The following is a 27,338-nucleotide window of genomic DNA, read 5'->3' as shown; positions in this document are numbered from 1 at the left end:
ACCTACCCAAAATTCAATGACTGGTTCAACTGTTTTTCTATACAACTTTTGTAGACTACTAAATTTTACCAATCCGTTCCTATACCCTACTTAAGTAACACTCACGGTGTATGGCTGCTCTTTACCAGGAATTCTTGTAGGCCTTAGAGAGATAAAGTTAAATTTTAAAGTACAGAGTTGCAGTCCACCACATGTTTATAATGTAGAAAATACACAACAAACAGTAAGGTAACTGCTGCAATAGATAAGCTCGAGATAGAATGGCAAAAGAGCCAAAAAAAAGAAAGAAAGAAAAAAAAATCAAACTGCAAGTGGGTATATATTTCAACAATGGCTTTCTAAAAGGATGTGATTTGATAAATAGCAGTTAAATATAAGAACATAGGAAGAGAGACAGGAAGAAAAAGAAAGCAATCCAAGAAGAAAGAAAAACACATGTAAAACAAAAACAGGTATTATCAGAACTGCAAATAGTTCATCGTGATTATTTGTGTTGTAAACTGGAGAAAGAGATGAAATAGATGAAGCTAGATACATAGGCGTGGCGAAGATCATGACTAGGCTTGTACTATCAACAGTCCTGAGTTTTAAATCACTGAGTATTATATTAACTTAGGGGCAATTACTAGAATTTAAAGCAAAAAAAACCCTTACTCCAATGGGTTCCCTCTTCCACACACGAACTACTGTTTTCTAGCCACTGAACTTTTTTTATGACCTTTTTTTAACCTGATGGCCTGCACTTGATTTTTCAGGTATTTATTTTTGCCTGCTTTTTTGTTTTGTTTGTTTCTGGACCTATTCTTTTTTTTTTTTTCTTCTTTTTTTTGTAATGTTAATGTTAGTCACCATACAGTACATCATTAGTTTTTGATGCAGTGTTCTAGGATTCATCGTTTGTGTAACACCCAATGCTCCCTGCCTTCTAGTCAAAGTTTCTCAAAAGTATCTGTTTCATAAACATGAGTTATATTTTCCCATAGGTGTTAAGGCAGTGTCATAAACATATGAAATTCTCAAAAATTTTTTCTATTTTTAAATAGTATCTCTCAACATGAAAAAATATCTGACAAGAGCTGGACAAAATGGCTTTCCTGCATGTCAGAGACCTGAAATGATGCCTTTAAATATTAGGGGCAGTGCACTTGTTTGCTGCTCTGGAAGCAGACACTAAGACCAAGTGAGGAGCACAAAGGGCTTTTTACTGGGGTGTAACACCCAGAAGTAAAGTGAAGAAAGAGGGTTGAGGAGGGGAGCTATCAGCAGATCCAACCAAGTCCCCAACAGACAAACAGGCAGATGCAAAGACTGTCTGTTAAAGGAGTCCTACTTTGATTGGAAAATGCTAAGGTTGCTATTACTCCTTAATCTTTACTCTGGTATTCTAAAAATACAAGCCAGTATTGCCAAATTGGTATACTTTTCACTGCAAGTGGCTATCTTAACAATAATAAGCTCATTTTAAATTCCTCCATAAATTCTAAGTTATCAGAAAGGAAAAAGCAGAAGACTGCTCATTAGAAGCAACGGCCCAAGGATCAAACAGCTATAAAATCCACAGTGGCAGAAGTAAAATCTGGTTTCAGAAACATGGAAGTATATCAATGGCTCTAAGACAACAGTCATTTAAATAAATGGACAAGCTTATTTAAAAATGGAAATTTAAAGTTTGAAATTTTGAGAAAGAATACCGAAAATGTCAAAAACACTCAGCATTTTAGTATTATGAATAAAAACCAATCTTTCATGAAAAAAAGTAAAATAACTAAGAACCACACAGCATTATACAGATAGGTAGGTAAATACAAAATTTTGTTTAAATTGAGAGAGCCTAGAATCACAGATTTTTAAGAAAAAACTTGAAAAATCATATCTGAATTATTTCAAATCTAGGTTTATGTATATACAGTTAATTATTTTAAAATCATGAAAAAACTTTTATTATAATCCTTGCCAGTACCACCAAAATATACAATTCAAGCATACCTACCTAATACAGTTACAGTTGTAGAGGATTGAGCATTTCCAAGCGGGAATGTAACAGCTTTGCATATGTATTTTCCAGAATCAGAAAATCCTATGTTATGTAGAGTAATTGTTGCATCATTAAGTGAATAGTTTTTAAATAAGACTCTTCCCTGATATTCTCCTTGAACAGAGAATCCATACTGAGGATGATGAACTGCAACAGTCTGTGAACTTTTGCCATGGATCTTCTCCCATGAAATTTGTGTTATAGTTTCATTTACTTCAATTAAACACTTCAATGAAACATTCTTTCCCCATACTGCTGTGACATGTGGCTCCACAATAATTGGCCCAGCTAAGGCACCTATGGGAGAAAAAATAGTTCTTAAAATAGAAAAAAGTTATACTAACATATGATCATTCTCCCTCCCTGCTTGTTTCTCTCTGTCCCTCCCACTTACCCTTCTATAGATGCTCACTTGCATGTCCATGCACATTCACATTCACATACACACATACATTTATGACTAAATAACAAGAAGAGCTCAAAAGAGGTAGATATTCCTGGGGCTGAATGTTAGACCCAAAGAGTGATTCTCAAATAAATCAAATACCTGTCAATATGTGTCGCAGTGGGAAAAGCACTAGATTGGGCCAAGAATAAGCTTGGAAGGAGATCATTCCCCAGTCAAGCCTCCAGATGAGATCCCAGCCCTGACACCTCTGACTGCAGTCTTGTGAAAGACTCTGAGGCATAGAACCCAGCTGAGCCATGCATGAATTTCTGACACAAAGAGAGATAATAAATGCATGTCATTTTAAAGCCACTGAACTTTAGAGTAATTTATAATTTGTAATAGATCACTAATATGTGCAGGATCTGTCAAACCAAATATATTACCAAAGTATCTTCTGGAGGATTCCTCTATCAAGAATCTCTATTAAAAAACTCCATTTAAGATAGATCAACTACCAGTGGGCGCCTGGGTGGCTCAGTGGGTTAAAGCCTCTGCCTTCTGCTCGGGTCATGATCTCAGGGTCCTGGGATCGAGTCCTGCATGGAGCTCTCTGCTCGGCGGAGAGCCTGCTTCCCCCTTCTCTCTGCCTGCCTCTCTGCCTATCTGTGATCTCTCTCTCTCTCTGTCAAATAAATAAATAAAATCTTAAAAAAAAAAAGATAAATCAACTATTAGGAAACATTAATTTAAAAAAATTATGTAAATGTGAAATCAATTTTTTTCTATTTCATGGATGAAGAAAAATAATTCCATAAGCAAAAGTTAAAATGAAATGACATCAAATTTCTCCCTTGTAATACTGACTTCCTTGGTCCAAATCTAAATTATTTTAGGATAAATAAGACCAATATTTATGAATACTAAAGTCAAGCAAGATGCTACTGATCGACAAGTACATTAGAACATATATATAAGCCCTTGGAGAGTTTATGACTCACGTGTCCTGATAAAATAGATATTCAAATTCAGAAGTAAACCAGTATAAACACTCAAACATGGAAACTGTAAAAACAATACACTGTATAAATAGTATCTTTGAAATTTAAGGTCTTATTAATATTTTTAAATAAATACAAAAACATAGAGAGTATCACTTAAAAAATAACCAAGAAAAATGTGTTTAAACATACTTAAAGAGTTCTAAACAACAACAAAAACTTCACAAATTATTATTTCCACTAGCCCTTTTTGGGAGGAAAAAAACATAAATGATAAATAAAATATAAATAAAGAAATAGGCAAACTATGCCATCCAAATTGTAAATGAATTTTAAAAAATAAGTAAACAAACAAGAGTGTATTGTACCATTTAGGAGATGACTGAAGATGTATTACGAAAAAGGATAGACAATTCACAGCTGACTATACTTAACAGTTAAGGAAGAAAAGGGTTTTTTAACCATTGCCCCAAAGAAGTACCAAGTCCTCAAAATTTACCACTGTGTTCTATCATGCTTTCAAGTGTAGATAATTACTAAGCTTTTAAAATTAATCCAAGATATATACATTTTATAAGTATTGTAATGTATTTTAGCAAGCTATCATAAGTCTAGTACTAAACCAGAATATACATATAAAAGGACAATTTATGAATATTAAATTTTTCATATAACATTATGAAATAATACCCAGCTTTTTGTTTAAAGAAAATGACATAATGACAAAGTAGGAAATTCCAAGAATGTAGAGATTTTTAAACTATCACACTGAAAGCTCACAATGACTTCCTCATTTGATGTTGAAAAGGCATTTTATAAAATTTAGCATTCATTATCTCAATTTTTAAAAAACTAACAACTGAGGAAAAAAGGATTTTTATAAATTGTTATTAACATATAATGTATAATATATAATTATATATAAGTAATTTCATATGTAAAATTTATATAACTATAAATTATACAAATATATAAAGAAAAATTTTTATATAAAACATATAAATTTATATATAAATATAAATATGTAATATAATTTTTAATTAACATATAATGCCCCAGGAGTACAGGTCTGTGAATCATCAGACTTATACATTTCACAGCCCTCACCATAGCACATACCCTCCCCAATGTCCGTACCCCAACCACCCTCTCCCTACCGGAAAAAAGGATTCTTTTTTTTTTTCTTTTAAAGATTTTATTTATTTATTTGACAGGGAGATCAAATGCATGCAGAGAGGCAGGCAGGGAGAGAGAGGAGGAAGCAGACTCTCCGCGGAGCAGAAAGCCCTATGTGGGGCTCGATTCCAGGACCCTGGGATCATGACCCGAGCCGAAGGCAGAGGCTTTAACCCACTGAGCCACCCAGGCGCCCCCGGAAAAAAGGATTCTTAATAATAAAGTAGATTCTTCTCAAATCAGTGGCCATCATCACAACACTAGAAAAAGGGGGCATTGCTATTAAAAAAGATCAAGACAAAATGGTGCAGTATCATTATCACTGTTCAAATGGAAATGGAAATTCCAGTGCAATGATGTAGAAAGAAAGAAAGAAAGAAAGAGAAAGAAAGAGGGAAGGTAAAGCATTAGAAAGGAACAGACAGAATTATTATTTGAAGAACCTGTTAACTGAAAAATCTAAGGCGGCCAAGTAAAGGGTGCATATAAAATACCGGTGCATATAAAACATGCAAAATATATTCAAAATATATAATCAACACGTTAGGATAGGTGATAATCTTTACAAATTTATTACAGAAAAAACAATATCTGTAAAACATTAATACTTCAAATGCCCATGAATAAAGTTGTGAAGAACTTACAAACCTGAGCAATTGACTTGAATAAATGTAAGATATGTCATATTCCTATAGGAAAAATTAATGCTATTTAGACATCATATCTCCCCATACCACACAAATTCAATGCAACTGCAATGAAATCTCTGATAAAAATTCTTGAAACAAGACTAGGAACAATAGCTAAGAAATATTTCTAAAACATCAATGGTCCAGTAGGAGGGAGGGGAAATGCTAAAGTAAAAATAATAAAAAGCTTACTATTAATATCTGAAAACAATTTAAAGTACACAAACTGACCTATAAATATATCAGTACTATTATATATATTGTACTGATATACAACAGTATTTTTCTATGAGTGGGGAAATAATGAATTAGTCAAGATGCTAAAAGGACAAGAGCTAAATACTTAGAAATGGATCCCTGCTTCACACTAAACACACACACACACACACACACGACTGAAGGTCAAAATGTAAAAAACAGGCACACGTGCATGCACATATACCGACAATAACTTTGTATATTCTGGCAAATAACATTAGTTATTCCTAGAGAGTAGGATACTGAGGATTAAGGAAAGAACTTTCAGTTTTTACTTTGTGTTCCTCTTTGATGTCAAAATCATTTATAAGTAATGTTCACAATAAAAGCAAATTAAAAATAAGAATAAGCAGAATTAAATTCTCCTCAGGTGGAAATGGAAAAGAGATAGGATAAGGTGTTATGGACTGAGTATTTGCACTTCCCCAAATTTGTTTATTGCAGCCCTAATCTCTAAAGTGATAATGTCTATAGATGGGGCCCTTGTGTGGTAATCAGATATATGAGGTACTGAGGGTAGAGCCCCTATGGTGACATTATTGGTCATACAAGAAAAGGAAGAAAGACAAGCTCTCTCTCTTTCTACCATGTGAGGACAAAGCAAGAAAGTGTCTGTCTTCAGGTCAAGAAAAGGGTCCTCACCAGGAATGGAATCTGCTCACACCTTGATCTTGGACTTCTCAGTTTCCAAAACTATGAAAAATAAGTATCTGTTGTTTAAGCCACCCAGTCCATAGTGCTTGGTTATAGCAAACTGATCACTAAGACATTAAGTATCAGAACAACCTGGGAGGGATTATGCTAAATCATACCTCCTTTCAACTGGTAAGAACTATGGCCTAGTGAGCCACCATTAATGAAGGGGACTATTTGGAGACAGGAAAAAGAAAAAAATGAATCCACTGACTCAAAAATGTATTTATAACATTTAAATATATTCTACAGTATTTAAATAGGGAAATCCACTCTCAGCATAAAAGGTAGAAAAGCCACCTAGAAAAGAGTTTAACAGATTTGACCAGAAAAACTGATCCCTTAGTAAAGAGCTTGAGTTAATTTTAAAAACTACAAATGGCTATTTTTAGTAAGTGTTTAATTTTACTCATAAATAACAACTATCAAGTTTTTCTTTTTCATCTTTTAATATCCAGGAGATAATGAGTAATTTTTACTTTCCAATTTTTCTACAAAATTATTCTGGGTAATTTTTGCAAAAGCAAACTTGGGCATAGTTTTCTTTTGTTTCAATTCTTAAATCCCTGAAGAAGTTTTGATAATTTGGCTCTCCCTTAGATTCTATGAGCTTCTAAAATGTATCTCCTTCTTTGCATTTTAGTCAGCCAAAGTTAAGTGTCTGTTCCCTGCAAATAAGTGTATACCTTTCCAATCCTAGACAAAACCCAAAAGTTAAAAACCACTTCTAAGTAGAATTTTCCCCCATGGAATCTTAAAACTGCAGAGAAAGAGTTTCTCCACCGTGGTTCTTATCCAAAGTCACTATTCAAATGCCTCATTTCTCAAGATCTCCCAAACACTGAGACTACCCCTACCCCTTTCTTCCCCTTTTCCATATGGAGTCTGACAGGAGAGCAGAAGTGTATCCTGAAGAAACATAAATGTTTATTTCTAAAGACCTAAATTATTTGAAGTAACTTCGTCATTAACAGTGATGTAAGTCTAAAATATAAAGAGGCTAAGGAACAGCAAAGACTTGAACCTTTCATATCTAGCAAGACCCTATCTGACATTGTCAGAATGTATGCCTGGTACTCTAGAGACCAAAGAAAAACATATCATTTGTACCATTAACTAATTAATTGTCCTTTCAGAGAGAAAGAGAAGTAAGTGTTTCCCTCCTACCTATAGCTCCCATGAAAACACTGTATCTGTGAAAATAAAGCTGCCTGGATTTTTCATGTATATTTGAACAGTCAGGATTTAGAGCATACAGAGAACACAAATCATTTGGAAATATTCAAAAACAATTGTGACAGAAAAATAAAATGTAATGATTCATGTACTCTAACTTCTATGGGTTATTTAAAAACAAAAACAAACAAAATGACTTGACATTCATATTAGAGATCACATTAAAGTGCTAAAATCCAAGTATAAAGTGACAACAGTTCACTTCCTCTCCCCCTCACTCCCCCTACTTATAGTCTCTTTCTCGCTGCCGTCTGTCAAATAAATAAAATCTTTAAAAAAATTTTTTTGCTAAGGGAAATTAAAGACCTAAATAAATGGAAGATAAACTTTGCTCATAGGTTAAAAGACTCAATATTCTTAAAATACTAATTTTTTTGTATATTTAGCTACTGATTAAACACAATCCCAATATGAATCCAAGCAGATTTTTATAAAAATTGACAAGCTTTTTTTCTTAAAATTCACATGGACATGCAAATACAAATTTTTGTGACTTTAGGCTGGCAAATACTTCTTAGGTATGTTACCAAAAGCACAAGTGGATTTCATCAAAAATTTTCTACTCTTCAAAACACACTCAAGACAAGCCATCAATGGGGAAAAAACTTTGCAGAACATATCTGATAAAGAATTTATATCTATAAAGAATAAAATACATAAAGATCTCCTAAAACTTCATAAAAAAACAAACATGCCAATTAAAAAATGAGCAAAATATCTGAACAGACACATCACCCAATAGCACATGAATAGGTGCTCAAGATCATTAGAAAATGCAAATTAACATCACAATAAGATACCACTACACTTATCCATTAGAGAGGCCAAAAATCAAAAAGACTAACGATATGAAATGTTAGAATATGAAGGTATTGGAACTCTTCTTCATTGCTGGTTGAACTGCAAAATGGTACAATCACACTGGAAGACAGCAGCAGTTTCTTAAAAGTTAAATATACAAGCACCATATCATCCACCCATTTCATTCTTGTTTTCACTCACTAGAAAGGAAAACATGTGTCTAAACAAAGACCTGTACACAAATGTTCACAGCAACTAACTAACTTTCTTTAAGATTTTATTTATTTACTTAAGACAGAGAATGAGTAAGAGAGAGAGCATGAGTAGGAAGGAAGGGCAGAGAGAGGGAGACGCAGACTTCCTTCTCGGCAGGGAGACTGACTCAGGGCGGGATCCTAGATCCCCAGGATAACGACCTGAGCTGAAGGCAGATGCTTAACCAACTGAGCCACCCAGGTGCCCCCAAAGCAACTTTATTCTTAATAGCCAAAAACTGGAACCAACCCAAATATCCATCAGCAAGTGACTAAAGAAACAAATTGTAGTACGGCCATACAATAAAATATTATTCACCAACAAAGGGGAAAAACCAAACAGAAACAGAGGGGATTATCTTCAACTTGAGAAAGAACACTTATTTTTTAAAAACCTACAGTTCACATTATACTAATGCCAAGAAACTAGCCGCTTTCCCAATCAGATCAGGAACAAGGCAAGGATGCCACCTTCTGTTGTACCTTTTCAGCATTATCCTACAAATTCTAACATAATTTCTAGTATAATTTCTTACATTCTAATGTAAGAAAGAAAAACATAAAATGATTGGGAGAGAAGAAATAAAACTTTGTTCTAGTATAATTTCTAGTATAATTCTAGTATAATTTCTTACATTCTAATGTAAGAAAGAAAAACATAAAATGATTGGGAGAGAAGAAATAAAACTTTGTTCACAGATGACATGACTGTCTACATAGAAAATCAGAAAGAAACGACCAAGAAAACCTCTTCAAACTAATAAGCGGTTATAGCAAAGCTGTAGGATGAAATCACCTTCCTACATGCTAGCAATGAAAAGTGGAATTTCAAATTAAAAACACAGTATCATTTACATTAATACCCCAAAAATGAAATATTTGGACATAAATCTTAACAAAATATATACAAGATCTGTGTGAGGAAAACTACAAAACTGATCAAAGTTATCAAAGAAGAACTAAATAAACATAAACATATTCCATATTCATGGATAGGAAGACTCAATATTGTCAAGATGTCAGTTCTTCCCACTTAATCTATGCATTCAACATAGTCTCAGACAAATCCCAGCAAGCTACTTTATGAATATCAACACACTGATTCCTGGAAAAAGGGAAGACCCAGAATAGCAAACACAATATTGAAAAAGAACAAAGCCAGAGGACTATCACCACATGACTTCAAGACATAGTATAAAGCTATAATAACCAAGAAAGTGTGGCACAAGTGAAAGAATAGACAAATAGCTCAGAAGAACAGAATAGAGAACCCAAGAATAGAGGACTACAATCAATATATTCAGACAAAGGAGAAACGGCAATATAATAGAGCAAAGGGAATATTCTCAACAAATGCTGCTGGAACAACTGGACATCCACATGCAAAAACAGGAATCTAGACCAACCTTATACCCTTCATTAACTCAAAATGGATCACAAATGTAAATGTAACATGCAAAACTATAAAATTCTTAGAATACAAACACAGGAAGAAACCTAGATGATATTGGGGGTGGTGATCATTTTTTAGACACGACACCAAAGACATGATCCAAGAAATAACGGACAAGCTGGGCATCATCAAAATAAAAATTTCTGTTCTGCAAACAACACTACCAAGAGAATGAGAAGACAAGCCACAGACTGGGAGAATAGGTATGTTTGCAAAACATAAAGGGCTAATATCCAAATTAGAGAATTTTAAAACTCAACAGTAAGAAAAAAAAAATTGAAAAATGAGCCAATGACCTTAATAGACACTTTACCAAAGAGATACAGATGACAAAGAAGCATATGAAAAGATGTTCAACATCATATTATTAAGTAACTGCAAATTAAAACAACAACTATGTATCACCACACACCTATTAGAATGGCTAAAATTTAAACACTGCCAATACCAAATGCTCACAAAGTTATGGAGCAACAGGAACTACCATTCATTACTGATAGAAATGAAAAATAGTATAGCCACTATGGAAGACAGTCTGGCAGTTTCTTAGAAAATTAGATATACTCAAACCAACAACTGTATTCCTTTGTCTCTACCCAAACAAGTAGAAAATTTATGTCTACATAGAAACCTATACATGGATGTTTATGGCAGCTTTATTCAGAATTGACAAAACTTGGAAGCAACCAAGGTGTCCTTCAGTAGATGAATGGATAAACTGTGGTATATTTGAACAATGGAATATTATTCAGCACTAAAAAGAAATGAGGTATGAAGCCACAAAAGCCATAGAGGAACTTTAAATATATATAGTTAAGTTTAAAAAAGCCAATCTGTAAAGGCCATATACTGAATGATTCCAATTATGCGATATGTTGGAAAAGGCTAAACTATGGAGACCGTGAAAAGATCAGTGGTTACCAGGAGTGGAAGGGAGGGAGGAAATGAATAGCTTAAAATATCAAGAATTTTTAGGGGAGTAAAACGACTCTGCATAATACTATAATGGTGAATCCATGTTATGAATTTGTCAAAACCCGTGGAATGTACAATACCAAGAGGGAACCCTAATGTAAACTATGGCCTTTGGGTGATGATGATCAAGTGTCAAATCGGTTCATCAATTTTAACAAATGTATCACTCTGGTAGAAGATGCTGATGGGGGTTGCTGAGGGGAAGGGTGACTAGAGTGCCTATGGGAACTCTGTCCATTCAATTTTGCTATGAACTAAAACTACTCTTAAAAGGTAAAGTGTATTAAAAATTTTAAAAAGGATAACTCATATAACAAAATACTACCCACAATAAAAGGAAATAAACTGATAGATGCAACAATATGGTTAAATTTCAAAGTAATTATGCTGAAAGAAGAAAGTAAGAGTACACAAAGTATAACTCCATTTATATAAAACTCTAGAAAATACTAACTACTATACAGTAGTTAGTAGTAGTTCGCTTAGGGGAAGGAGGATAGGCAGGGATGGGACAGATGATTTACAAACACAAGGAAACTTCTGAGAATGACAGATAATATTCACGATCTTCACTGTAGTGACGTTTTAACAGGCAACGTCTTTGTTAAAACTTACCCAATTGTAAACCATTAAGTAGGTGCAGCCTATTATATGTCACTTACACCCGATAAGACTGTTTTATATATAAATGAGACTAGGAGAGGAATTGGAGAACATTTCGTATATAGATAACTTGAGATGATTTTTACTATAAAGACAGAGATCAGACAGTAGCTCAAGAGAGATGATGCATCACGAAAAGTCTTTTCTTAATGAGAAATATTATAGCATATTTTCACGCTGACTGAAATGACCGAAAGGAAAATTTATGAGACAAGAGAAGGCACAGTTGTTAAAAGTGGTTATCTTTGAGAAAAGACTGTGGGATAGGACTCAGGGATATTGTTAAGCCACTGACTGTACCTTAGTTGTAGCTGGCAATCTACCTTTACAGATGGGTAGGTATGGTAGTGAAAGTTCTTTTCTGACTACTTCCATTTGCTCTTTAAAACACAAAGCAGGGATTTCATGTGAGAATAAGAGAGGATGTCTAGAGGCTTAAAAAAAAGGTATAAAACAGCTGTGGGGAAAGTCAATAGAATGAAGTAGTATTCAAAGTGTGACTTCTGAGAGTCCCCAAGACCTTTTCAGATGGTTAATAAAATCAAAACTCAGGTCACAAGTCATTCCAGGTAACTATCTTTTTCATTCCCTTCTGTCAAGAGTATACCATAGATATTCCAGAACATAGGATATTCAGCAGGTAAATTACAGAAGCAGGTATGAAAATCCAGTTGTCACTAAGATAGATGTTAAAAACATTTGCAAAATAAGGAAGTACACTACTCTTATCACTATTTTTAATAAAAATTATTTATTATTCATAAAAATATTTATTAACATATAATGATTATTTTTGAAGGAATTAAAACTTTTTAAAATCAGTTTTAATTTTTTTTTAAGATTTTATTTATTTATTTGACAGACAGAGATCACAAGTAGGCAGAGAGGCAGGCAGAGAGAGAGGAGGAAGCAGGCTCCCTGCTGAGCAGAGAGCCCAATGCGGGACTCGATCCCAGGACCCTGGGATCATGACCCGAGCCGAAAGCAGAGGATTTAACCCACTGAGCCACCCAGGTTCCCTCACTGTTTTAATTTTTAATCAAGTAAATACTGGCAGATAAGATCCACACTAACAAAAGCTTGCTGTAGTCCTCAATTTTTTTAAGAGTAGAAAAAAAAAAAAAAAAAAAAAAAACCACTGACTAGGAAAATGTAGTTTTCAGGGTAGTACCAAGAATCACCAGCAGTTACTACTCTTGAATTATGGTGACATCCAACAGCATTCAGCTGCCTGAGTGGAGGCCTGGAAGAGGCAAACGGTATGTAAGATTTAACCTAGGTTGAGAGTTTTATCAGGCTAGCAGAGACAAAAGATGAAAAAGGGGTTGATGGTACAAAGAAATAAGTTCAGTGATAGACCATATACTTTCAGCTCCTCAAGAAGGGAAAAAAAGGAATTAGGATCAAAGGATTATACAAACCAATGTAGCTAAAGATTATCAGAATTAAAGTTCTAAGCAAAGTAAGGGGAATAATGTGAGATAGCAGGGAAATCAATTTCTCTAAAACTCAGTTTTCACATTAATAAAATGTCTCACCACCTTACAGTTGTACATTCCTGACAATTGTCAGTTTTTACATACCATTTTGTTGGATTTTCATTTTACCATTTCATTTGATCCCCATACCCTATCCCTCTCCCTCCAAAAAGCACATTGTGAGATAGATAGGTAATTTTTTCCCCATATGACACATCAAGAAAAAGAAGAAAAAAAAACAAAAAACAAAAAACAAAACCTTAATGAGGGTCATACAAATAGTAAGAGACAGGGCCATCTAACATAGTAGAATCAGGAAAAGCTTTGCAAGAGGTGGAATCTAAGATTTTCATGGCTAGGAAGGCCAATGCAGATTAATAACAGATCCAGTATTATACCAAAATACAGAAAATAAGACTGGAAGGCTGAATCCAAAATGAGTAAAGGGCAGTAATCAGAAATGACACAGTAGAGAATAAACTAAAACTAAAACTTCTAATTATGCTTTGGCACAGTGTTTAACAATTCCTAGAAGAGCTCAATTACTACATCTGGCTAATAACTACAGTACTGAATAGTACAGCTATATAACATTTGTTACATGGGGTACCTTTCTAGAATGGAAGTTTAATAAAAGTTAACTTCTGACTACAGGTCTGAGTTTTCTATAAAACACAACAAAAAAATGAGCCAAAAAGAATTAAATAATGATTTAAATGTAACCAAACAGGGAATAACGGATGCAAGAGATAGCAAACTTCTACTAAAATATTTCCATATATTAACACTAACTATAAATTTTATCCTATTGTATCATATCATCTTATCTGGAAGTAGTAATTTCAGCCTTTACAAAATGCTCTAAAGTGTAGTTTCCACCATCTACTCTCAATCACCACCTTTCAATTTCAAATAAAGAAAATATCTTGATTTAACCAACATAAAGGTTCTCTTTAGTTATTATGCTTAAAAGCACAGTTTCTTCATATTTTCAGAAGAAGCACAAATCTTAGACCTGGAAGAGAACTTAGAGAACATCTGATCTAATATAATTTTATAGAGACATTTGATGTGATTTGCCCTCAACATACAGCTAGTGGCAAAAGAGAGACAAGATGTCTTCTGGCTTCAAAAAGTAATCATTCCAACTCCATCATGCTGAAAACATTATAAATAAATTCTATATGTTTTGGAGAAAGAATATCTAGAAAGGCTATTAGTGGGGACATTGAAAAGTTCATTGATTTCCAAAATAAAAAGGGCTTGGAGGGCTGTAGTTCTTAAATCAGCGCTACTCCCAACAGAGGTGAAATGCTCCTGGGAGAATGGATTTTCACAACAATTACTAAGAATTTGCTCTTTCAATCCTATTGCAAACTGTGAAATTGTGGCAATTTTTAAACACTAATGAAATTATGAGTTTTAATCCTAATAACATGTATTTCCCCAAATACTACACTAATTATATTAATTTAAGCTTTACTGTTATTCCAGCAGTAAAATTCATAATCAGTATTAAGCAATTTTTCAACCGAAAGAATTGTTTTAACCACACTAATGAATTTGTTTCTGATCCTTTAGTTCACTTTAACCTTATAAGTGATACATAGAAACAGAAGACCTATTATTAAATACATACAGATGAAGTAAACATCTGTTCCGTAAAGAACAGGTACTTAAAAGACACTGATCTATTTTCAATTCTCAGAAAGGACAGCCTTCTATATAGGACCCAAGTAAAAATTTATACATTTATACAACATGCATTAATAATCCAGAAATCTCAAATTTACTGTTTTATTTTAAAAAGACATCTCTAAACAAGTACGTGGGGGCTATGGTTCAGTAGACTATGATACTTCTCAGATGTGAGAACTGAGACTTAAATAGTGAACGATGAGAGGGTAGAACAAAAAAGCAAGAACTTTGGAGCCAGACTAATTTAGATTCAAGAACACACAGATGTCTAAATTTTTATCAGTGTGACTCTGGGTACTCGACAGCCTGTTTCATCACCTATAAAATGGGACTATTCTCACCTAATTAAAAAGGTTTCACTAAATTTTTTTTTTTTTAATTCAAAGCATGGGAGTAGTCATTGATTAAACACCAAAGGAAACTGCTAGAATTGTTTTAGATCCAGTTAAAGCTAACGCCTAATTCTATAGTAGCACCATATACCAGCACGGTTGTATGACTTTTTTTTCTCCCCAAGTACCATTTGTAGCTGAGAGGGAAGCATAAAACATCTGTATACCTGTACTGATTTAGAGTTAAGATTTTACAAAGCTGGTGGTAAGCGAAAAATATTAGGTCAAAGGATCAGATACTACAGGAGAAGTCTAGGTTGAAAAAGGAAGTGAGCTAATATTGACCAAAATACAATAGGTATGGCACATAGTAAGAGTTCAAATATTTACTGAGTTTCACTTACTGAGCATTAAGTACTAGGTACTATCAGGTAGAAAACAGTATACCTTGAGATTTCTAAGAGCTAAGAATCTAGAAGAGAAAATAATGTTTCTAAGGCAATGGATATTATGGGTAGAGTGATCACAGAATTTGTTATCCGAGCCAAAACATAAATTTTTTAAAGTGAAAGGGAAGTGAAAGAGCACTACTGATAGATAATTACATCAGAATAACAGTTACCTAGACATTCCAGACAAAATGGGATATATCACATTTATGAGAGCCACCCCAGTCAAGGGTGCCAATGCATACTAACTTGGAAGAATGCATGAGAGACATGTGTACAGTAAGAAAAGCTCCATCTAAAAAGGGACATTTTTTTTTTTTTAGCTAAGCCTAAACTAGTAATCCTAATTTTATTTCACTAAATTTGTGGGAGAATAGTGGGATTTAAGCTGGATCTTAGGCAAGGTGTTTTTCCAAGCAGAGAAAGGGCACATAAGAAAAACAAAAATAAAAAGATTCACAGAAACAGAAAATGCAAGAAGAGTCTGGGAAACCAGAAAAATCCAGGTATTGGTAAAAATAAAAATAAAAAAATAACAGAGATGAAGCCAGAAAGACAAATTCTTAATTCAGTTTATTTGTGCATCCACCTCATTCACCAATACTTTGACACCTACCTGTATTGACCAGGCTTCATGCTGAAGAAGACCAAGGAGGAAGAACATTCCTTACCCTTCAGAAAGCTTAGAGCCAAATCAGAGAAAGTATAAACAAGCAGGAGGAAAAAAAGAAGTAACGCTACAGAGTGAAAATTTAGGAAGCCTAAATATGAGCTAAGAAAATTCATATAGCAGAAGTTCACATATTATAGTGGAGAAAAAAAGCAGAGATAAAGAAAGAGCAATTAGGAATGTAAAGCTCTAATTATGACCTTATTTGAAAGAAGAATCTCTGCAGATATAATTAAAAATCTTGGGATAAGAACATCCTGGATTATCCAAGTCGGCCCTAAATCCAATGACAAGTGTCCTTATACGTAACAAACATGGAAAAGACAATAGCAAAGACCATGTTAAAACAGAGGCAGAGACTGGAGTTATGCAGCCAAGGAATGTCTGTGGCCACCAGAAGCTGGGAGAAGCAAGCAAAAGTATCTCCCCTAGAGCTTTCTGGAGGGAATATGGACCTGCAGACACCTGTAGGGTGGACTTCTGTACTCCAGAACTATGAGAGAATAAATATGTTGTTTTAATCCACCAAGTTTATGATAATTTGTGATGGCAGCCCTAGAAAACTATCATGGGAAGCCACAGCACTAAACTAAGCATGAGATATAAATGCCCAGAACAAAAGTACTGACAATACAGATGCAAACTGAAAAGATGTTCAGACTTATGGGGGAAAAGTACAAAAGAGAGTGCTTAGAACTTTTATCAGAGCAGCTCTACTCTTACACATGTAAAACTGTTGAAGGGGAAAGAAAATGGAAAAAGTAAGGGAGCTGAATATTACCAGACTATATGTCTATAATCATTTTCACCACTGTTTGGTGATTTGGTCCTTCTGCATTCTGGTCAAAAGATGGACAAAACTAAATTCCCAAGATTTATACTATAAGCCTGCCACCCACCATACTCTCTTCCATCCTAATTTCCATAAAATTTATCTCAGCAGCAAATACTGAATCTAGTTAAGTGCCTTATATACCATTCAATATAGCAAGCAATCCCATTCAATATAGCAAGCCATCTCAAAAAAAGCAGTTTTTAAGTCACTTTTTTCCCCACTGTCTCCAAGATGCAGATCTTTTCTACCTCTAAAATGGGTTACAAGTGGCCTATGTATATGCAAACTTGGTTATTATTCCTGGTGGCATGACTGAAAATAGGCACATCTACAACCTATGACCTTTAAAGCAAGAATGATCTTATCTTTCCAGTAAGATCAGGATAGCATCAGAATGAAAACTTGCAGAATGGATATTAAAGGCTTCTAAGAAAATTCCAGAGATAACGAGTTAACATAGAGAGCCTAAACTGCTATCCTTAGAAAGGCCTTCATGTAAGGATGGCCTCTGACTAATGGTGGGTAACTTAAAAGATCTGAGGAAAGTTCTCACCATTAATTGGTAATAATGGCTCACTGCGCCCCAACTGTTTTGTACAAACAATAAGTTTATGACAAACACCTACTTTCCTTCTAAGAATCTGGAATTTTGATATGTCCTCGGCCTACATGATCAGTCTCCAATAAAAATTCTGTTCTTGGAGTTTCTAATGAGCTTCTATGGCTAGCAACATTTCACCCATCTTGTTACAAATCATTCCTGGGGAATTAAGTATACGCTGTTTTGACTCACCAGGAGAGGACTCTGGAAACTTGTGCCTGGTTTTTCCCCAGACTTTGCGTCATGACCTTTTGCTTAGTGTGGGAGCTTTTACCGTAATAAATCATAACCTTGAGTACAATTATATGCTCAGTCCTATGAGTCTTCTTAAAGAATTACTGAATCTAAGGGTGGTCTTGTAACTCTACAACACATCTTTTTTTGACGTATTATTGACATACAGTAATATATTAGTTTCAGGTGTACAACATAGTTGTTTGACATACATTACGAAATGCTCACCATGGCAAGTGTTACCAGCTGTCATTATATAAAGTTATCAAAATACTACTAACTATATTCCCTATGCTACAAACACATCTTTTAAAAAAGAGAGTATCAAAGAGCTCTTCACAGCACAGGAGGAAAAACAATATAAAGAAGGACTCTGAATTTGAAGACTAGAAATACTTTAACTATTTTTCCACTTACATTTTATTTTTCATGGATGCACACAAGTTATGATGATTTCTAAAAATCCATGAATATAATACTGGTAAGTATGAAATAAAAGTCCAGTAAATATAAAATAAGTCAATACACATAAAATAAAAACTTCAGGTGATAGGGAAGTACTGTCAGGTTGTTTTTTTCTTCCTTAATGGTATGTAAAATAAGTGTCTCTCTTAATCAACGACCTCTGACATTTGATGAAATGTGATAATTGTCAAAATTTGATATGTTAAAGCTGTAAATCAGCATCTGTAGAATAAGTATCACACATAAGTCGGAAGTTAATGAAAATTATAACACTTAAAAATAAGACTAGTAGAAATTTTAAAAGAATTACATTTATATTTTTCTACATTTCATATGCTTTCTAAATATTTAATTAAAATGTTGTATTTACATGAACGGATAGTTCTCAAAATTTCTAGAAAAGCACTAACATAGACACGTTTCATTTCATTTGACTTAAAAGGACAACAAAACACATATTTAGCTTCTAATCTCATGTACCTTAAAGTGCCTTTATATTATGGAGACTAATGTGTTATCAATTTTTTGTCTGTCAACTCCAAATGCACCATCTATATATGCTGATAAACAGAATTCCTTTAAGCATTTCTCCTTTCATGTAAATATGGCTTTCTCAGAAGATGGCACTATAGGAATTCTGCAGGAGGGAGAGGCTTTCCTGGCAGGTCCAATGCAGACCTGAAGTGAAAAGCTTGAGTTTGAGAATATTGGGAAGACCCAGCCCCAGCCATGTGTCCAGAACCCAGTCTCCCTACAAACTGCAGTCTCAGCCAGGCAATCACCATTCCTGGGTCTTCATAATGCAGAAATCAGAGACTCTATGCTGCCCAAATGTTCTCAAAAGTCTACTGCCCCACTAGCAACAGAACTTCCACTACACACTCACACCACCACTCTGACTCCCAGAAAATAGCTTATTCCTTACCTAATAATTCCACACAAGCTCCAGACTTCTCTACTACCAGGCGTCATGAACTATACCTTCTCAACGTAAGTCTGAGTCCCTTTCAAGTTTGTACTTCCTTGAGTACAGTCCCTCATAGCCTTCCCATACAACACAGTCTCCTTATAACTATATAGTTTTTCTTTTATCAAAGTTAATAATTCTTTAAGTTAAACTTTCCCTGATTAACTTATTGCGTAGTTTCTGGCATGAATGCTGAAACTGACAAGGTTACCTTAAATTTACATGGAAATTAAAGTGAGTAGGAATAGCCAACGCCCCCCCCCCCAAATTTGGAAGACTAACACCTTCTAAATTTCAAGACCCTGCAAAACTATATAGTAACGAAAAACATGTGGTAAAACTGTATACAGTAATCAGAACTGTGTGAAACTAGCCTTAGACAGACACAGAGATCAACAGAATAGTATGGAGAGTTCAGTAATAAGTTTATTACATTTAAGGTTGATTGATTTTCAGTAAGGGTGCCTGTACTCTTCAATGGGGGAAGAATAATCTTTCAACAAACAGTCCTGAGACAACTGAATATCCACATAAAAAAGCCCCAGTATCCATAAAAATTAACCCAAAACAGATCATAGACATAAATGTAAAAGCAAAAACTATAAAACTCTTATAATATAGTAGCGAATTTTTACAAACTTATGTTAGGCAAAACCTTTCTAGTTAGATAGGACACCAAAAGCACAAGCAACAAAAGGATAAAGAAAGGAAATAAACTGGACTTAATTAAAAACAAAAACTTTTATGTTTAAGTGGACAACATCAAGAGAGTAAAAATATAAAGCCTATGGACTGGAAGAAAAAAATGGCTGGTGGTAGATCAAAGGTATTTGTACCTAGAATATAAAAAGAACACTTATAACTCAATAGTAAAATCACAAACAATCCAACTGAGAAATGAGTAAAGGATCTAAATAGACATGTCTTGGAAGAAGATATACAACTGGCTAATAAGCACATTAAAATGTGCTCAACATCATTAGCCATTAGGGAAATGTGAATTAAAACAACAATGACTTACCACTTCATACCCACTATAATGGCTACAATCAAAAAGTCAGATGGGGCATGTGGATAGCTCAGTCAGTTAGGCCACTGACTTGGGCTCCAGTTATAACTTCAGGGTCCCCAGAATGAGCCAGCATCTGGCTCTGTGCTCAGCAGGAAATGTGCTTGTCCCTCTCCCTCTGCCCGGCACCTGCTTGTGCTCGCTTTCTCTTTAAAAAAAAAAAAAAAAAAAAGCCAAATAATAAGACATGTTTGTTAAGGACCTGGAAGAGCCCCCTACAATGCTAGTACGAATGTACTGCAGTACAGCCATTTTGGAAAACAAACTGGCAATTCCTCAAAAGGTTATGGTTACCACAGTTCCACTCCTAAGTAAATATCGAAGTGAAATAAAAATGTATGTTAACACAAAAATTAATACATGAATGTATATAGCAACACTATTCATAATAGCCAAAAAACATAAATAATGCAAATGTCCATCAACTGATGAATAAATAAAATGCGATATATCCACACAATGGATTATGTGGCAATAAAAAAGAATGAAGTACCGATATATGTATTACATGGATGAACCTTCAAATCGTTATGCTAAATGAAATAAATCACATATTAGACTGCATATTATATAACATCTACAAGAAATGTATGAAATCTATGAAAATATAAGGTATATTAATGATTGCCTAGTACTGGGAGGGGTGAGGATAAATGGAAGAATGACTGCTTTGGCGGGGAGCAGACAGTGATGAAAATGTTCTAAAAGTGACTGATTAAGGTTGTACACCTCTGAATATACTAAAAACCATGAATTGTGCACTTTAAATTAGTGAAGTATATGGTATGTGAACTATATCAATAAAGCTATTATATATTTTAAAAGAGAAGTTTCAGTCAAAAAAAAATAAAAAAAGAAATTAAGGAGATTCTCACTAAAGAAAATACAAAGGATGTTCTTCAGGCAAAAGTAAAAGGATTCCAGATGGAAACTCCAAGTTTCAGAGAAAAAGAACTATAGAAAAAGTAAACATATTGCAAAAACTAAATAAACACCTACTGCATAAAACAATGTCTTAAAGGATACACATATGCAGGCACAGATGCTAGCACTAATAGCAAAATAAGGATAGAGTTAAAGGGTTTGACGGTTTCCCATGTTGTCCAAAAAGGAATAATATACTATACACACTAATTTTACTGAACTTTAATAAAATCAAGAACGTATTTTATAATCTCTAGCCACTGAATGAACAGTAAAAACCTACAACACAAACAATTTAATAAAGGGGAAAACAGAATGAAAAGTAATATAATGGAAAGAAATGAATGAACAAATAAAATAAAGAACATATGCACAAATAGAAATTAAAATGTAACATAACAGATTTAAGCCCAAATATGTAAGTGATTAATTAATTATAAATAACTAAATATGCCGAATAAAAGACAAAGCTTAGCAGCTTTGATATAGACAATTAAATGCTGCTTACAAAGGATACGCCTTAAATTTAAGAGTGCAGAAAGGTTGAAAGTAAAGGCTGGGGAAAAGAGAAAATGTGACACTAACCAAAATAAACCTAATGTAGCTATACTAAAACCAGACAAAGTAGACTTTAAGGAAAGAAGTATTGCAAGAGATAGTGGGCCATTTAATAATGATAAAAGGGTCAAGTGCCAAAAGATAGAACTATTCGAAATTTAATTGTACTTTATAATTCAGCCTCAAAGTATACATAGCAAAACTTCACAGAATCTATAGAAAAAAAGAAAGACAAATCCACATCATGGAATATCATTCTAACACACCTCACGGTAATTAACTGAAAAAGTAGGGGGAAAAAATCAAAAGGGATACAATGCAAAAGTTGACAAAATACAAAAGTTGAACAATGCAACCAACTTGACCTAATTGATATATAACACACAGAGAAAACAAATAACTGAACAAGCACAGTACATTCTTTTCAATTATACATGGAATTTCAATATTGACCTATGTTGTGCACAAAGACTGATATCAGACACAAGTTCTCTGACACAATGTAATTAAGCTAAAAATAAAAAACTAGGGTCACTAAAATATCTTCATATGTTTAGTTACATAATATTTTTTTTAAGGTTTTATTTATTTCAGAAAGAGAGAGCTGAGTGCCCACACAAGCAGGGGGAGGGGCAGAGGAGAAAGGAGATGGAGAGAATCTCTCAAGCAGACTCCAAGCTGAGTGTGGAGCCTAAATCAGGGCCTAACACCCGCTTGATCTCATAACCCTGAGATCATGACCTGAGCTGAAACCAAGAGTTGGATGCTCAACAAAGTGAGCTACCCAGGTGCCCCAGTGATAATTTTGAAAATAATCTAAGACTCAAAAACAGTAACATGGAAATTTTATATATATATATACCTGCATACAATGACACAAAATCATGACTAAAGGGGAAAAAATAGGCTCAGATGTATATATAAGAAAAAAAGAAAGGCTGCAGATCGATAACCATTCATGTCAAGAAACGGAAAAGTAATAGGAAATAAACCCTCCAAAAAAGGGAGAAGAAAATATGGAACAGAAAATAATGAAATAGAAAAAAAAAAACCCTTAAAATAGAGAAGATCAATAATGAATCAAAGGTGGGTTCTTCGGTTAAGTCTAATAAAATTGATAAAACTCCCTGCAAGACTGATCCAGAAACTAAGCTGACACAAATTACAAATATGAGGAATGAAAAGGGGGCACATCACTGCAGAGTCTTCAGATATTAAAAAAAAAAAGGTACTAAGAGGACATTAAAAAAACTTGTCAGGGCATCCGGGTGGCTCAGTGGGTTAAGCCTCTGCCTTTGGCTCAGGTAATGATCCCAGAGTCCTGGAATTGAGCCCCGCATTGGGCTCTCTGTTTGGCACGGAGCCTGCTTCCCCACCTCTCTCTCTGCCTGCCTCTCTATCTGCTTGTGATCACTGTCAAATAAATAAATAAAATCTTTTTAAAAAAATCATTAAAAAAAAAAACTTCACGTCATTAGATCTGAAAGCACAAAACGGACAAATACCTACAAAAACAGAATGGTCCTAAGTGACACAGATTAAAGAAAATCTAAGTAGTACCATAATTACTAAGAAATGGAACTTATAACTAAAAATCCTTCCCATAAAAAAAATACTCCAGGTCCAGATGGCTTTATCTTTTTTACATCAAACAGTTAAAAAGAAAAATAATAAAATAATACCAAGCTTAAATTCATACACAGGATAGAAAAAGATGCAATACTTCTCAGTTTTTTTGAGCCCAGAATAACCTTGATACCAAAACTTGGCAAGATCATTAGAAAGGACTATTCCAACACAATTGATAAATATAGATGAAGAAAAGAAAATAACAGTCGACTGACTTCAGTGATACAGTAAGAGGTATAGTCATCAAAGCCAAACTGTGATTATTCCAGAAACACAAAGATGGTTTAACATTTTTTTAAAATGGAATTTAACACATTATTTAAAAAGGGGGGAAAGGGGCACCTGGGTGGCTCAGTGGGTTAAGCCTCTGCTTTCAGCTCAGGTCATGGTCTCAGGGTCCTGGGATCGAGCCCCGCACCAGGCTCTCTGCTCAGTGGGGAGCCTGCTTCCCCCTTCTCTCTCTGCCTACTTGTGATTTCTGTCTGTCAAATAAACAAATAAATCTTTTTTAAAAAAAGGGGGGGGGAGGAGGTGAAATTCATCCAATCATCTCAAAATTAAGACATTGTAATTTGGAGGGCACCTGGGTGGCTCAGTCATGAAGCATCTGCCTTTGGCTCAGGTCATGATCCCAGCATCTTGGGACGGAGCCCCACATTGGGCTCCCTGCTCCATGGGGGCCCTACTTCTCCCTCTCCCACTCCCTCTGCTGTGTTCCCTCTCTCACTGTGTCTCTGTCAAATAAATAAAATCTTTTAAAAAATTTTTTAAAAAGATACAGTATTTGATAAAATTAAACACCATTCATGATAAAATTTCTTAGTAAACCAGGAATAGAAACTTTCCTAATCTGATAAGGATTCTATTAAAAAGAAAAAAAAAAAAAAAACTACAGTGAACATCATACTTAATTTTGAAATGTTGACAATTTTTTTTTAAACCTCTGAGATTAGTAATGAAACAACGATGCCTATGATCACCACTTTAATTCAACATCACAGTGGAGGTCCTAGCCAGAGCAATAAACAAAGGAAAAGAAAAAAAAAAAGTATAGGGATTGGAGAGAAGTAAGGCTTTCATTTTTCACAGATGGCATGACTGTGGGATGGAGAATCCAAAAGATTGGACAAAGTGTTAGAAATAAATGAATTTAGCAAGGTCTCTCGATATAAGTTCATGATATCTAAATCATCAGATTTTTATATGCCTGCAAATAATGAGTAATATTTTTTCTTTTTCTTTTTTGTTAAGTATTATTTGTTTATTTATTAAACATTATGTTTTTATTAAGTATTATTTGTTTATTGTATTATTTGTTTCAGGGGTACAGGTCTGTGAATCATCAGTCTTACACAATTCACAGCATTCACCACAGCACATACCATCCCCAATGTCCATCACCCAGCCATTCCATCCCTTTTAAACCCCTCCACTCCAGCAATCCTCAGTCTGTTTCCTGAGATTAAGAGTCTCTTATGGTTTGTCTCCCTCCCTGGTTTCATCTTGTTTCATTTTTTCCTCTCTTCCCCTATGATCCTCTGCCTTATTTCTCAAATTCCACATATCAGTAAAATCATATGATAATTGCCTTCTCTGATTAACTTATTTCACTTGGCATAATACCCTCTAGTTCCATCCATGTTGTTGCAAATGGCAAGATTTGATTTTTTTCGATGACTGTATAATATTCCGTTGTAGATATATACTATATCTTTTTTTATCCACTCATCTGTCGACGGACATCTAGGCTCCTTCCACAGTTTGGCTATCGTGGACAATGCTGCTATAAACATTGGGGTGCATGTGGCCCTCTGGATCACTACATTTGTATCTTTGGGGTAAATACCCAGTAGTGCGATTGCTGGGTCATAGGGTAGCTCTATTTTCAACTTTTCGAGGAACCTCCATACTGTTTTCCAGAGTGGCTGCACCAGCAGTGCAGGAGGGCTCCCCTTTCTCCACATCCTTACCAACATCTGTCATTTCCTGACTTATTAATTTTAGCCATTCTGACTGGTAGGGGTGGGGGGAGGGGAAGGGAGATGGAAAGAATCTCTCAAGCAAAGAACTTATTCAACAAAAACATGCATAAAATGATCCAGCAATTCCACCACTAAAAGAAAGGTACATGATGCTCATAGCAGTACTTTTCAAAAAAGCCTCAAAGCAAAAATATCCCAAACGTCTGTCCAACATTAAAACTGATAAATTATGGATCAGCAATGGACAGAATACTGCACAGTGGTGCTAAAAGAATGCTACATGTAACAACATGAATGAATCTCACAATATCAACAAAAAAGTATTATATAAAGTTCAAAAACAGATAAAACTAATTTATGGTGTTAGAGGTTACAATTGCAGTTTTTACTGGGAAAACAGAGAGATTTGTGACTGGAAAGAGCGTAAGAGTGTAAGGGGGCTTCTGGAATGCCAGTAAAGATTTATTTCTCAACCAGGGTGATGGTTTCATGGACATGCTCACTTTGCAACAGTTCATCCAACTGCACACTTATAACGAATACTTTTCTACTTATGTATGTCAATAAAATGTTTTAATATTTCATGAATCTATGTCTCCAGCCTTGTTCACAAACTAATACCTCACATCTTCTAATGCTGTGTTCACTTGGCGCTTTGATTCAAATCAAGCCTCAAAATCTCAGTTAACACAGTCAAAGCCAAAATCATTACCCCTTTGTCATGAGTTGAGTTGTGTTCCCCTTAAGATACACTGTAACCCTTAATTCCAAGTACCTGTGAATGTGACTTTTGGAACCAAGGTTCCAAAGACCTTGGAAATACGGTCTTTGCATACATAATTAAAATGTAAGTTAAGATAAGGTCATACTGGAGGAGGGTGGGCTTAATCCAATGTGACTATCTTTATACAAAAAGCAAAATGCCATAACAACAAAAAAAGAGACTGTAGTAATGAAACCCATGGAAAGCTAAAGATTGATGGCCACCATCAGAAGCTAGGATGGGACAAAAAAAGAGTTCTACCCAGAGTCTCAGAGGAAATGTGGTCCTTCCGACACCTTGATTTCAGACTTTTTAGGCTCCAGAACTGCAAGAGAATAAATTTCTGCTGTTGTAAGCCACCCAGTTTGTGATATTTTCTTGTGGCAGCCCTAAGAAACTATAATAAACCCTTCCATGTAGTATCTTAATTCTTACCTCAACCTCCCTTTCAGCAATATTTAAACGATTCTCCCATCTGTCTAATATGCAAATTCCAAATGCACTCCTCATATACTGGGATCATCAATACATATTATTTTGCCTTTTAATTATCTATTTTTTTAAACTTTTCCCTTTCATTTCTACCACTGCCATCCTAATTCAGGCCTTAATATCTCCACAACTAGGCTATCCCACTTATGATAAGTAAATATTGCTTCAATACTACATTCCTGTGTCTTTTTTTCTGTTCCCAAATTTTCAGTAACAATTATATCATATTCAAAAGGTACTCAGCACTCTGGCTCTATTCTACTTTCTTCGATATATAAATACAATTGGTCCTCAAGAACATTTTTAAGAACAAGAACATTTTTAAGATTTTATTTATTTGAAAGTGAGAGAGCACAAGCAGGGGGAGTGGCAGAAAAAGAGGGAGAAGAATACTTCCCACTGAGCTGGGAGCCTGATGTGGGGCTAGATCCCAAGACCCTAAGATCATGAACTGAGCCAAAGGCAGACACTTAAACAACTGAGCCACCCAGATACCCTCACATTTTATTCTTTATCAGCTAGCTTTTCTCAGTACCTAGAATAATTCTAGTAGACACAGTGCTCAACTAA

The 27,338-nt window shown here is 34.5% G+C and overlaps 1 protein-coding gene across 1 annotated transcript in view; it reads right to left on the bottom strand.

Annotated features, from left to right (window-relative positions):
* NECTIN3 (nectin cell adhesion molecule 3) overlaps positions 1-27,338 on the bottom strand; it is a gene marked incomplete at its 5' end in the record, with an annotated part of 122,307 nt that overhangs the window by 81,296 nt on the left and 13,673 nt on the right. Inside the window, one exon of the mRNA XM_080799755.1 lies at positions 1,991-2,332. Coding sequence (XP_080655881.1) covers positions 1,991-2,332 — 342 coding nt within the window. The remainder of the gene's footprint in view (positions 1-1,990; positions 2,333-27,338) is intronic.

This window comes from Martes martes (genome assembly GCF_963455335.1).
Source record: "Martes martes genome assembly, chromosome: 1".
Lineage (NCBI taxonomy): Eukaryota > Metazoa > Chordata > Mammalia > Carnivora > Mustelidae > Martes > Martes martes.
This window is presented reverse-complemented; position numbering and strand designations above follow the sequence as displayed.